We start from the raw sequence: 15,299 nt of genomic DNA, 5'->3' as shown, positions 1-15,299 counted from the left end.
TCAGCAACTGATACCTCACAAATTTTGGGCTTACAAGTTAACATTTCCTAAAACTTGTAATCTGGTCTCCCAGCTTCAAGAAGATATATTGCAAGGAAGAAGAGACACCATTGGTATAAGCTCTAATACATACATATTTCAGAACAGCATTCATCAAAATCGTATTGGGACAGATGCACCAGGGGAAAAAATTTGCAATTAGAAAATGCAATATTGAGTTACAGATCTTAAAGCCTGCAGGCATTGTTATTTATCAGTGGTGTTCAAAGGTTTATACAGGACTTGTCCTCGTGACCACAGAGAGCTGTTAGTCACCTGACGGGAGATTTCTGTTCTGAATCAAATGCAGTTAAACATATTTTCAATAATTACATGAGAGCAAATATTATAGTTACATAAATGGTACATAAGTATAAGTGGAAGAGGAAGCAGTATATATTAACTAACTACACATGAAGTACCATGGAGTTATTGCTATTTCATTGCTACTAATACCAGTTTTCATATTATATACCACTATTTTCTAAATTTCAAGGTTTACAAGAGAAGAATTAAAACAATTGTACTGGTTCCTGGATCTGACATTGAGTTGCAGTAGCTCTTAACTGAAACCTACATAAAATTTCAAACCCTAATAAAAGCTAATCTGCAGTGCCCAAATCCTCAGAGCAAGTAAATTAAAACAACTATACCCAACTTTAATTAAGTGACATTGTCTCAAATAACAATCAAGGGAAATTGTTTTGTAAACATATTTACTCCTCTGTTAGTTGGCATTATTACTCTCTGTAAATGTAACATTCTATGGAATTTACCTCTCAAGAATTATTCTTACTTGTCTCCTGCGGTGAAAGGGAGAACAAATAACTTTCAAATTCTGCTATCAATCTGAAAGTTCCTCTGGCAACACCATGATTATGTTCGTCAGAAAACTATACTTTTATAGTTTGAATTCTTTAAAAAATCATAAATAAATCTGTCCATTCTATGCTATTTTTATAAAAAAACATACAGTTTGGAAAATGCTTTGATAACAATCAGGAATACAATTATTTTTTAAAAAGTTATGACTATTTAAAAATTTAAGATATTACTGAAATTGCTGTCATCCTAATGAACCACTAACATCAGGAAAATGATTCATTTTAAAGTGGGGTACTTTATTCATTAAGTCTTTCAAAATAAGTGAAAGAGAAAAGAAAAAAAGGAAACAAAAAGGGACAGTCTGAATCATGCAGTCCCTTGACTTTATTAAGAAGTACTTGTAGACATAAAACTATATATATATATATATATATACACGATTGCAAGATCAGGATCCTAGTGGTTTAGCTCTAATTAAATATATCTATTTGTTCAATAACACACCTATAGAATTTGAAGTGCTGCTTCAAAAAAAAGGGTGTGCTGGTAATATATTTGTATAGTATTTGAGGAAAATTTTTCTTCTCTGCCCAGGCTGAACTTTAAACATGGCAAAGTTAGGGAGATTCATGCTACCTAGTATACTTTCCAAACTCTTTTAGAACAGAAAGAATACAGGTAAAGGTTTGCAAAAAAAATTTGCACAATCTGAAATGAAATTTGATACGCTTTGTAATCCTCTGAGAGAATGCAACAATGGAAAAGTAGTACTACAGCAGATAAATTTACCATTTTTCCACTCTTGATAAATGTGGCTCCATCAGTGTTAACACATAGGATGGTAAACTGACAAAAATTTGCTGTCCTAAGTCCTAAACAGGACAGTTTACTAGCAAAACAAAAAATGCTTTCATAAACGCGCAGAATCATATAGGTAGGAGGGGTCATCTGGAGGTCATCCAGTCCAACCTCCTACTCAGAGCTGGGCCAACGCAGATTGCTCAAGGCCTTGTCCAGTCAGATTTTTTTTTACTATCTCCAAGAATGGAGATCTTTCTTACAAACATTCTGGGTAACCAATGCATGACTTCTCCCATAATGAAAAAAAAAAATAATTTAAAAATATACTAATATCTCTTCAGAATTTCCCATGTTGTCACTTGTGCCTATTGTCTCTTGTCCTACTACACTGCAACTCTGAGAAGAGCCTGGCCCAACCTTCCCTGTACGCTGTGCTGTAGCTGAGGACAGCCGTCAGCTCTCCTCACCGTGAGATCTCCTCCCAGCCTTCTCTGCTCAGGGCCAAACCAGCCCCGCTCTCGAAGCCTTCCCTCCACATCGATGTGCTACAGCTCCATGGCGGGGGCCCTTCGCTGCTCTCATTTCCCTACGTCACTGCAACTCTTGTGCGGGGAATCCGCAAAGCACAGCACCCCTGACCACACAGGCACCAAGTAGGTGGAAAAAATCACTTCCCTCAATTTATAGAAGTATTGGTAGTTCCATTAATATTACTCATCATATTTCAATAATCTTTTGCTCCTAAAATAAATAAACACACTTGTAAATAAATAAATATGCATTGGTTTGCACATTCACTGCCATATAAATACACATTTCTAACCTCCCAATATGATGTGGAATCCTGTAAGCAGGGTGCTACAGTCAAATAGTCTTATTTTAGGATTGGGAGATTTAATGAGATGAGTACTTGTTACACCAAAGCATTTATATCTTATCCAAAAATGGAATCACATAGATAATAATTTCCTATAATTCTGCAAACTAAAATTTAGAACTTTACTTTAGTAATCAGTGACTGAGCTTTGACAATGTTCATGTCCAAGGAAGTAAAAATAGAAACAAAAACATTCAATGGATTTTTAAATGACGTCCTGGCAAATGTTAATATGAATGACAGCATGAATCAAAATTCCCTATACAGTTAAACCATAGTAAAGTCAGCAAAGATTCCTTTGTGCCTCAATTCCATTAAAACACGTAATTTATGACAACCTATATAGAGAATATAATGCTATAAATTCTGCAGAGTGCTTACCAAATACAAGGATATTTCAGGCTGTAACTTGAGAGAAATAGAATTGTAAGGTAACTGATGAAGAGGTATGCAGGCTTCAACAAATGGCTATATTTGAATGCAGAGCTGTTCAAATTAGTTAATTACAAATGATGGTATGAATCTGACAGCTCTCTGATCTCTTCTAATATTTCATTGAATCAATCTAAAATTGTTTCAGCATTTTTTTCCTTGCTTATTTCAAGGTAAGCAATGTCAAAAAGAGGTGTAGACTCTTCAGCCTACCATTGTTTCCAATGTGGTTGGAAAATCCTTTAAAGGTACTTGCATTCAGAAATATTCTCCAAATATTTGGATTAATATTCATTGTGCTTGGGGTTATTACATAAATCTTTTTCCATAAAAGCTTTCTGAATAGTACAATGCTAAATAACAGTAACACTTCCAAGTACAGTAATAAAGAAAATTAGCTGGAATGCATAAAATGTTTAAGATCTGACATGGCTAAGACAAAAAACCAAACTTTCTGCTACTTTACAAGTCCTCATTAGCATTCCATTGCTAAGAAATAGAGTAGACTTAATTGAGAGATTTTAGTCACAAACATTCAAAAAACTTTCTATTCTGGATGTGCTTGGAGAATATATCGTATTTAGCATCCCATTTACATTAATTGAGTAACAAAAAGAAGGAAAAGCTTTCTGAGCATATTGTCAGGAACGCTTCAGGTAGGTAGATATGGTACAGAGAGAAAATCCTGTCTGGATTGCTGATACCTGGGCTGCTTGAATGATTAATTTTTATGCATTGGTTTAGACTACAATCAGGCTAAATATTTTACTTTCCAAGAGAATTAGGACAGCCATATAGGACTTTTTTATTCCCTACACTGCAAATTTAGTTAGTCATGATAATTTAATGGACAGTGAGGCCACACAATCTTATTATCAAGACTCCCCTTCAGCAACTCCTGGAGTGAATTGTCATTCTCAATAGACAAGCCACCATCCCAGTTTGCATCTCACATAAAATATTCTCTCAAAAGGGACAAGCATATTTACCCTTCGAGGTGTATTTATCATCAGTCATAACACATAATGTCCCATCCATTTTATTCATCATAGACTTTTACAAGTTCAAGCTGTGCATGCACGTTATTTACTACTGGTAACTTCATGCTCCATATGCAAAGTCTTTGTTCTGATTGTAAACTCTTCTACCTATTTCATTTTTGCCAGTGGCCAGGGATAAATATTATGGAATGTCATTGATTGCATATTTGCATTACACATCCTGTACAAACACAGCTTCATTTCTTCTTTAATACCCAAGAGAAAAAGTAGATATGTCACCAACCCCCTAAGAGTCATGCTACTCTCCAAGGCTACATTTATACAGCAAAGTGAAGATTTAACCCCAGCCAGCAACTAAGCACCACGCAGCCACTCACTCACTTCCCCCCCACCCAGTGGGATGGGGAGAGAATTGGGAAAAAGAAGTAAAACTCGTGGGTTGAGATAAGAACGGTTTAATAGAACAGAAAAGAAGAAACTAATATTGATAATGGTAACACTAATAAAATTACAATAGTAGTAATAAGAGGATTGGAATGTGCAAGTGATGCACAATGCAATTGCTCACCACCTGCCAACTGATGCCCAGTTTGTCACGGAGCGGCGATCCCTCCACCCCCACTCCCCCCAGTTTATACACTGGGCATGACGTCACATGGTCTGGAATACCCCTCTGGCCAGTTTGGGTCAGCTGTCCTGGCTGTGTCCTCTCCCAACTTCTTGTGCCCCTCCAGCCTTCTTGCTGGCTGGGCAGGAGAAGCTGAAAAATCCTTGACTTGCTGAGCAACAGCTGAAAACATCAGTGTGTTATCAACATTCTGCTCATACCTAATTCAAAACCACAGCACTATACCAGCTATTAGGAAGACATTTAACTCTGTCCCAGATGAAACCAGGACAACTGGTCACAGTGGTAGCAAAAAGAAAGCAGAAGCAGCTGCAACATCAGCTAGCAAACTGATGCAGACAAGTCCCCAGCACGTCGTTCCCAGCCTTCACCAACTACTTTGCCGTCACTGTTATCCTCACCCACATTAACTTTATGAGTGTAAACACAGGTGTTTTCTTGCTAAAATCACACTTTTGTTTCACAATGCTTTACTATCTCCTCTTGACTTCGGTCTAAACTAAGAAACATAGGGTTTGGGACCCTGCTATTGAAACTATTTGTCTTAAGCCTCTCTGAATGACTGGTTGGAGTATGGGGACACAAATGGGGTCACCGGGTATTTCAAGACCTGGCAGAATTCTCTGTGGGAAGAGCGTGCCCTGCCTACGTACCCTACTGTGCAATTTTAACTTGGTGCTGTTTAGCGCACTACTGTGAACTGTTAAACTCTTCCCACCTTTTGCCTTAGAGGCTGCTCGATTTCAGGGGGATATGCGATTCTTGCACTAGTTTATAGCTCAGAAATGAAAAGCTTCAGCAGATGGCAAGATCATCACCAAGATGATGTGCACTTTTAGGACACGAGGCATTCTTTGTTTGCTATTACGTAAGTAATCCAGAACTGCGGAAAGATATCTGCTTCTTCCTTCAGCTGTCCGCTGAACCTCTCTTAGAAGAAGACAGAGCATACGAAGCAGAGCGATTCTTACAGGCTGCACACCTCTCGGTTCAAGTATGTCCTTCTCCAGCAGTCACACCCTGCACTTCACTAAAAGTGCCTTACTCTCTAGTGAACTTTTCATATTTTCTGGTTTTACTACTTGTATTCACTAACAGTAGTTACAGAGAGAAATACTGGATCAGTTTAAGAAAATAATTATAACAGGCCACACTCCATTACTGTTATTAATTGAACTTGCCCATTGAGGGTTAACAGTTAAACCATTTCTGTCTCATGTCTGAAAGAGATGATGATAGCCTTTGAAAAGTGAATTAAAATAACTAATGAACTCAGTATATTCACTTATTTTGAATGTCATTCTAGTCTACAGAGTTTTCTAGTCACAGTCTACAGGTTTGTGCTGCTGAAAGGAAAAATAGTTAAACAGAAAGGAGTGGTTTTCAGGTAGTTTATTGCATGAACTTACAGGACAGAATTGCTTATATGGACAATCATAAAAACGGCCTCTACAGTAATGCTGACTAAAAGCAATTTACTCATTTGAAGCTTATGAATGTAAAACTTCTGTTAAACAAAAAGCCAGGCTCAGGTTCAACGGTATTTAGTTTTGAGAGCAAACACATTAAAACAGATGTATTTTTAGTAAAAGGACTAGGATAGGGACCTGGCTGAGCCAAAAAGATGTTTTATGACAAGGTACTCAACCTACCTGTGTCTCAGGTTTCCCAGGAAGATAAGGAGGATAACAGCCTTTTTGCCCTTACACAGGATTGTGAAGCTTAACTCATAAAGAGCCTTATCCAAAGCCATTAACGCCAATAGAAATCTCTCATTGACTTTAATGAGCTTTTGTTCAGGTTCTTTACAAGACAGCTGAAAGACTGCCATTGCCTTCAAGCCCTAATTTTATAAAGCTCTTTCATATCCTCAGCTTGGAGGCATTTGGAAACATTGAAATGTAGTAATGAGAGTATTATATTTACCAAAGAAATACCCATAAGATAAAATTGAACTTTTTTTTTTTTCCAATTCTGAGAACACTATTCACTACTGCATGTGTGTACATCCAGAAGTAAATATATACACACATCAGTTATTGTACGCATTTATTAATAACTGTTTCTCAAATACCCTTACGTGTTGGTTGCATTACCATTTCTGCACTGCTGGATGCCAACTCTACACATTCAATCTGGACAAGGTACAGTTTATAATGACTTCTCCCGTGATTTAGCCAGAGTGTCAGATCCAGAATATAAATTGTCACTTTGTTTTTATGCTGGTATTATCCTGGCTGTGCAAGCAAAGACAATAACTGATCTAGCATAAAGTTAACCTTTTAAAATCTTTAAGAAATTTGAAGCAGCAGAGGAGTTTAATACTTGATCAATTCTTTATAATGTGTCTCCTACATTTCTGATCTAAGAAAGCAGAAGCATTGCCAGGAACAGTACTGTTATATTTCCTATGCTGTCGAACTACAACCTCATAGTAAAAAGGGCCCCCAAAACAGGAAATTTACCAGAACTAAACCCAAAAACTTTAGAGGAACTTGAATAAGTGGTATCATAATTATTACATTCCCATAGTATGCCAATCAAGGAATGCTAAGATAATATCATAAAAGCTTGACTTCATTCTAGAATAATTTGAAAACAGTAACAGCCACTCGAGTAGAAATCTCTATTCTAGTCCAGGTAGTTGAAATAAATTTCCAGCAATATGTAATATTTTTATCCCCTTAAATAACAGTAGAAGGATGCAAGTTCTCTGACTATTTATTGGCTGCTATTCAAAACAGCTATTTTCAGCAGTATGAATGGCTGACATGACATATTTCCAAACCTGAAACACCACAGTATCAAAGCAATAGTATTATATAACACCTGCCATTCTGTATTACACAAAGCTTTTTTTTTTTAAAGACAACGTAAAATAAGCATGCACTACTTAATTTAGTCCAATATTCTGGAAAGATAATTAATATTTAAGTTTTGATCATATAGAGAGTTAACAGCATTTCTAGTTCAGCCCTACACATAGAGGTCCTGTTATTTTTGTAATATCAGTTAAGGTATTAATTTTATTCAAAGACTCAACTAAACAGAAAGAAAATACAACCCTTAGTTAAAACACTTTGCTTTTATCTACACACTTCAGCAAAATGTCTCTCTATGCCTTACATTCCAATTTCAGTCCTATAAAAACCATGCAATAACAAGAGATAATATAATTTATTTTATAATACTTTAATGAACTAAGTAAAGATAATTTAATCTGCCAAGGTTTTACATTTTAGAAATTCATATCTCTCCAAAGGTGCATCTAATTTAGAACTTGATTGGTACCAGGGTTTTTGCTTTATCAACCTAACCCATTAGGCCATTACACATATTGGTATTCTCCAAGAGAAAAAATGATTCTAACATCTGTTCTCAATCTGTTTTTCCATAATTTCCTTTTATGCCCCATGTAACTCATTAAGCTCATCTACAAAACATTACTGTGTCTGTCTACACTATATACGCCTTTCTATTATAAGACTGCAAGAAAATTGAAAAAAATGGTAGCCTACAACATAATCCACTTTAAAAATACACTATTTTTACTAAATCTTTTGATCCAAGAAAATATACCTGGTATTGCAAGTCAGAATTGTGACACACATAACATTTAACCTAATCTCTTAGTGACATATTACAACAAACTGAGCAAAATGGGTTCATGTCTTACCATTGTGCAGCTTGTTCCTTATGACTGCTGCAGTCTTATGAGAGAAAAAGTGTTTTAAGAAGAACATACCTTCTGAATGGCTTGAAGAGAATGATTTTAATATTTTAATTCACTTGTGCAAATGATCTGCAGAGTACAGCAGAAAGAGGGGTAGAAAATGTCCCAGTAACCTAAAATCTAACTTGTGTGTAGAATGGAAAAGAACCTGCAGTCCAGTGTGTCCTTCTAAATACACTTGCATTTTTTTCTTTAGATGAAAATTTTCTATAGTTTCTTATTCTCAAGCTAGTTTCCAGCCCTGTGATCTCTTCTGCCCCCTTTTACCTGCATTCAACGATTGCTGCTCTAATTTAATTTCAGAGGAAAATACCTATTTACAGCTGACTTGCCCATAATGTATTCATCAACACAATACAGAGGTCATTCTTCCTGCAGAAAGCTAAAGAAATCACTGTCAAAAACTACCTTACTAGCTCTGGAAAGGTGCCACTGCTATAAAAAAAGTGACCTACTATCCAACGTTAGCTAGCAGCTGATGACTAATGTGAGGTCAAAGCCTAGTGAAGGGGACTTCCTAATATTTATAAGTATCAGTGAATTGAGTAAAAATCTGAGGGTATTTAGATTTACCCCAACATGCCGTCTTGCATGAAAGCTGCATGGTACCTACCTTGAGGATTTTAACTTGTATTAATTTCTCTGTGAGTTGTTGCAAATCTGAAACCAATGCCTAACTGCTAAAGTTTCCCTATGCTCTGAGTCTACGCTGGCAACGTATTTGTAAGCGAAAAGAAGATCAGTGGCCTTACGACTAAGATTTATCTTGGGAACAGAGAGTGAGACAGAAAAGGAAAAGCCTACTAGGGGAAGAGAGAGAGACCTGCACAGGACAGACTGAATTAAATCCTGCAGGAAAGAACCTCTAAAACTAGATGTTACAAATCTTAGAAGATACTGGCAGGAAAATAGTAATGAAAAACAGCAAGAAATACAAGCACAAAGAAAGTGAGACAAACCAAAAGACAGGCGATGGCATCCCATACTCCAAACCAGACAGTAGGCCTTTTTTGCATTTTTTCCTGAGAACAAGTTACTTCATATTAATAATTGGGCTAAACTTCTCAGAGTCAGTGGGGTGACTTCTGTGTGAAATAGGTATGAAATGCATAAGAGTGGAAAAAACCCAGCCTTGACAACTCCCCTATGACAACCAGAAGGTTTTTTTATAATATTAGAAGAGCATTCTCTCTTAAAGACACATGTCAAAAACCTGCATATGGAATAGGGCAGAAAGGACCTATATTTCCACAGCACGATGAACAGTTCATGCAACTATTTCCTATATGCTAGATTAAGTTAAAACAAGAACAGGAATCTACACAAAGTGTAACAAAACCAAAATCAAACCAAAACTGGAGTGCAGAGAAAGCATTTACTGTCTTCCTGATCAACAGATGCACATTTTTACCAGTCAAGAAACAGATTTTTCAGGTCACATTTTGTCTTTATTCAATATGAAAATGGCCCTATACAAAGAAAACTTAAATATTTATTTTTGGGAAAGCTTTGAAATATCTCTACCATCATCCACAGACCAATTTAACAGTTAGCACTAATAAGCACAGTTACAGTTTCCTAATTCTTTATCCCAGCACTGGCACTAAAGCAAGACCGAGCTCCCAGGAGGGAACCATTCCAAATTACATCAGCTGGCAACATGTCCTCGGGGAGCATCTGTCAGCTATGGGGAGCTGGCTCACCCTCTGGCTACTCCTCCAGTACATCCCTCCAAATTTAAAATCTCTACCACTTCTCCTCCATGTGGGGGAATGAAAAGGAGTTTTTATTCTTTTTATAATAGTTAAGAGCAAACTCAACCTCTGCTGACCAAGACACTTTATAAAAAGTCCAACAATGCTCACAAAAATAATAAAAGTACAATCACAATCAATTCATACTTGCTGTGTTGCACAAATGACCCAGGAGACACACACTGCTTTTCAGTTGCAAAGTGTAAATGATATACAGAGAATTGACTTACCGGGCCAAAAGCATTGCTGTCAAAGCTGTGTCCATGGTGATCACCTTCCACCCAAATATGCCCATGTGGAACTTTCACATACTTCTTTTTGTAACCAATGGTTCTAAAAAGAATTGCAAAAATGGCTCATCAGTTAAAAAGAAAAATTTACAGTGTTTTGTTAGGAAATTTCACATATTTATGGTTTTGGAATTTGACCTTGCATACCATCCAACACTTGCTTAAAAAAATCTGCGCTGAAGTCTTTTAGACTTCAACAGAGCTCTCGAAGTCAAAATATATAACAATTTTGTATGAGCTAGTTGCACTATCAGGGCCTGTTTACTACATTGTTTTGGCAGAAATCACATCACAACAGGGAATGAGAGGCTTTTCAGTTAAATATAATTAAGGGATTCTTATTTCCATCTCTGTAGTAACAATTCTTTGAACCATCAGATTTTATCTCAGGCAAATGCCAGTGGACACATGTTGCAGTCACATAAAGATATTGTATTGAGAATGCTTTTCTTCTGGGGTAGCATTAGGTACTCATCATAAATAGTCTGGCATATCTGAACTGGTTTCAGATTCGGAGCTTGGATTCCTGTAATGCTTACGACCTGGGGGTAGGATTTCTTCAGCTGTAACAAGCTAAACAGGATAGACTTAAAGGAAACCTCTAAGAGAAGGCCAAGTGCTGCAAAAAAAATGACATTGATGATTCAAGCCATTCTGCACAGAAATTCACACTGAAGCAGTGCCTCAGCATGTCCTGATATTACAAAAAATGACAAACTACAGGTAAGTCCTAAAGCTGAGGTGCAGAGTATGCAAAATTCCTGTATTTAGTTCCCCAGTAGCTGTCATTTTCACAATTCCAGTCTGCCTTCTACCATACACTTTTGCTTTCTTTCAGATGGCATCTGTTATTGTGCAATTATTCATGCAGAGAAGTGATTTTATCATGCACACTGAATTATTACCATGATGAAGCATTTACAGACAGGACTATGGGTAGTGATACCTCTTATTTCGTTTTGCATAACCAAGTCTGTCCATAGACAGAAACAGACTTTTGATCTAGCTTGTTGCCTCCAGCTGCTCATCACTTTTCACTGTCTGGAAGATATGCCCCTAAAGCAGCAAGCAGAAGGAGCACACTCCAGAACTAACGAAAATCAACTGAAGAGAGAAAATCGCCTTCACCAGGAGATTCAGCTGAACTGTGCAACAGCACTGAACAGGGATGTTCACAAGTCAAAAGGGGAAAACTGGTTTTGGTGAGGGTTTTTTGGCTTGGGGGGGATGTGGGGGGGTGGGGTGAGGATGTTATAGGAATCTTCAAAAGTGCAATTTATTAACTTTATTAGTCAAATAAAAATAATTATTTACTTTGCAAGACACAAAATCCAACCAGTGCTTTTTCAAACAGCTTTTTCTGGCAGCTAAAAGTATGAGCATGCCAGAACTATATTCTAATGGAAGTTCTACCTGTACTTTCATTGGAAGCTGAAAAGTTTTCATCTTTCTTTAGAACGGTTTCATATTACACAGTATTCAAGACTGAGTTCCTAAACTGTTAAAAAAAAAAAATGCAAAACTTTCCTGAGTTAGTAAATATGTGATTTCTTAAACACAAAGAGTAGTTCTGTAATAATTTAATTATGCAATTCCTTCCTCTTTTTTTCCCCCCAAGAAATATGGCATACAGTCTGGACAGTGAAATTATTTATGTTTTGAGATTCCATAATGCTTTGTCCTACTGATAATTTCTTTTAGAACGTACCATATGAGACTATATTTTACTAGAAACATGTTTTAAGATATAGGTTGAGAGAAGCTGGCCATTAATTCTGTTCTGTCTGATTTGACACTCTGAAAATTATTAAATTAGTATCTTCCATCAGTGATAAAGGCAAACAATAGCTCCAAAAATCTTTAGTTTTCTCTTCCATTCATCTTCCTGGATATAGAAGAGTAGATTGTGATAAAGTTTTCTACCTTTACAGACTTCAAGCACAAGACTGAATTTCACCCAGAAGGGTGAAAAGATTTGAAAGTTAATTCTGCTGACATGTTTACTTCATAAATGTCAGGAAAATAATATGGTAAATGCCAGTCAGCGACTCCATCTCAGACCAGACGCAATCTCCTACCCCCAAATAATCTCCTCCTTTATCATGATTAGGAAATCACTAACAGGAAGGAAAAAAAAAAAAGAAAACAAAAAGCTTTTGCAATAAGTACTTGGAAACAAAAATGGAAAAAATTTGGTATGCATGGATAGGTCTTGCAGAGGTTTGCAGAGACCCTGTGAAAATAGAAAGGCTTAACACAGGTGTATAGTGTGTTCTTTAAGGCCTAAGGCAAAAAGGAAAAGATTACAGAATGCAGTAATTATCAGTGGTTCTTTTTATTATTTCTACAACATAGGAAAATACATATTTCTTTACTACTCTTGAAATAACCATCATAAACCAGAAAAATGTCTACAATTATGCAAAAATAAAGTCTCTTACAGTGATTAAAGAGGAATTATGTACAAATTCTCATATTGAAAAAGATGATTGTACACAAGAAGGTTTGACTTAGAGGAAATAGAATTAAAATTGATGATGTTAATAAATGTATTAAGGGAATAGGGGAGAAAAAAAGAAATGGAAAAGGAACAGAAGCAGCAGTTCTAATTACCTACTTTAATAGATAGAACTGATACTGCATGGATAAATCCCTCTGTAAGCTCAGCAGATAAATGTAAAACCTTCTGCCATTTCATGTATAGGGTATATAAATCATCAGATTTTTCCCACATGTAGGTCCAATAGAAAAAAAGTCAAGATATATCATAAACAATCAGTACCTGTATACCCATGAAGAAAAGAGAGGCAAGAAAATCTATTTTTCTAAGACAATTCCTTCAAAATATTACTGTAGTATTTGCATAGGACAGTTATCTAGGGACTTTGCATTCACTTTAGCAAACCTCCTGCAAAAAACTGTCCTGTGGAATGCAAGTGAAATTTAAAAACAGAGTTTTACTTGAGGTTTTACCTGCATGAATCAGTAACGAACTGCAGCAATAAGCTCATGTTACAGTAAATTGGATCACCCATTACTTAATATTGTTTTTAATTTTCAAGATAATTTCATTGTTGAATTACTTCACAACAGATCAATAAACGATTCATGCAAGCAAACCAGGCTACAGGCTTCAGAAAGCCATATGCAGTTAATGACAGTAGGTTATTTTTAATTACTGTTGCAAAGACTATGTTGACTTTTTTTAAGAACAAAAAAAAGCCAGACTTGTAGTTTTCTCTCCTATGAAGAGGGCACAAATTGTCTCATAATCAAAATTAGTCAGTAACACTGCTCCTCTCTCACATGAATCTTGCAGAAATTAAACACTTTAATCTCTGACTTAAATTGCAAGGAGGAGACCACATGTGTGTGCTACATTGGCAATATGGCACCTGCTCTAAATGTACAAAGTACCATTCATTCATTTCACTAGCTAACCATTTTAGCTAGACATGCTGAAAGAAAACTATTACCCATCTTTTTGTGCAATCCTACAAGGCCAAATTACTAATACAAATTATACAACATCATTTCTGATAAGAAAGAGAAGTGTTGACTCAATCCTTTTTCTTAAGGATAGCTTTGCAAGCAACTGCCATCCACTTTTTAGATTTAGGACCATGTAAATATTTAAGAGTTTTAAGTATAATGATTGATACTTCTGTGAAAAATTAATACAATATAAAGTGAAAAATGACTTTGGAATGCTACTAGCACTCTTCAACAATGACAACAACAAACCCTAAAATCCTCAAGCCAAATATCAATTAAAAGCACAATTAGCTCATCAGGAATTTTACATCAACTCCTTCTGAGAGGCTTTTGCTACAAAAGAAACGCAGTTAATAATGTACTGTATATTTTGAAAGTAATGGAAAAAAATATTTTTCTTTCTTAGTCTCACTTCTCTGACTTTGCCTGTAATCTTGACCTCTTTGTTAGCTCTCACACATGAAGTATTTAATTAAAATTAGAAGATGTCTGAATGAATTCTTAGGAGAACAATTGGTGCAAGTAATAATTAACTTAGTATTTGTTAATTTCATATCTAGTTCATTAGCATGAGTTATAATTACTGAACAATCTTCTAAATTTCACAAAACCTCTACTATTAAAGAGTAGTCTTTCACTTTCTGAAACCTACTATCTTTGAAGTAAAAATAAATAAATACTGTTTAACATCTCATACCCTTCCCATTTTAAAGGTTCACTTTAGGAATAGCACAGGCAAAGACATTAAAATACCCAGGTTTCGATACATAGTATTCTGATAAAAACCATATTGGTGTGTGCAAAAAATTATTTCAGGTTTTACTGAAGTCTTTGACAGGTTAGTAATAACCACCCATGCTACTGTTGCTCGAACCATAGTTAAACTCTCACTAGCTTAAGAACAGAGTCTATGAGAGTTGCAATAATTTTCTTGACCAGAGTAATGGAATTATATTTATCTTTTTAGTAATTTTTACAGAAATTGGTCTGAAATTCTGATATTTTTTTTTCTTACATCTGAGGTACATTTTGAACTTTTGCAAGGTTTTTTTTTCTCCATGATTTAATAATTAACAGATGTACTTATATCTATCCTTGGCTAAGAAATAATTTCAATCTTGACAGTCAAAAATGAGCTCTATATGGTACTCTAACCACCTGCCCACAAGCAAGAAAAATCTGCTTTTGTAGGATGTGGTACCAGTGCCAAAGCAAGCAACTTGGCTCAGCTAAGTTGGATGAGCAATGATTGCCTTCAGTTTGATTTGACCTTGAGAAATCAGAAGGTGTCAGCAATCTGCATACCTTTTGGTGTCATCAGGAAACAGACACTGTAGATAATTTCGTCTGTTTGCACAGGAGAGAATAAACAAATACAAACTCTCTTGTAAAATAGGTAGTCTCCATCCTACTTCAAGAGCAAC

General features: G+C 35.9%; 1 protein-coding gene across 5 annotated transcripts in view; it reads right to left on the bottom strand.

Moving 5' to 3' along the window:
- Positions 1-15,299, bottom strand: part of IMMP2L (inner mitochondrial membrane peptidase subunit 2) — a 469,191-nt gene that overhangs the window by 89,780 nt on the left and 364,112 nt on the right. For all 5 annotated transcript variants that reach the window (XR_011327801.1, XM_069802131.1, XM_069802132.1 and 2 more), the window contains one exon: positions 10,321-10,423. Coding sequence is in view for 4 of the 5 variants with exons in the window: in XM_069802131.1 (XP_069658232.1) it covers positions 10,321-10,423 (103 nt within the window). In the remaining variant the exon portion in view is untranslated. The remainder of the gene's footprint in view (positions 1-10,320; positions 10,424-15,299) is intronic.

Source organism: Haliaeetus albicilla, chromosome 14 (assembly GCF_947461875.1).
Source record: "Haliaeetus albicilla chromosome 14, bHalAlb1.1, whole genome shotgun sequence".
NCBI classification, from domain to species: Eukaryota; Metazoa; Chordata; class Aves; order Accipitriformes; family Accipitridae; genus Haliaeetus; species Haliaeetus albicilla.
Note: the sequence above shows the minus strand (reverse complement) of the source record. Positions and strands in the feature narration are given on the sequence as shown.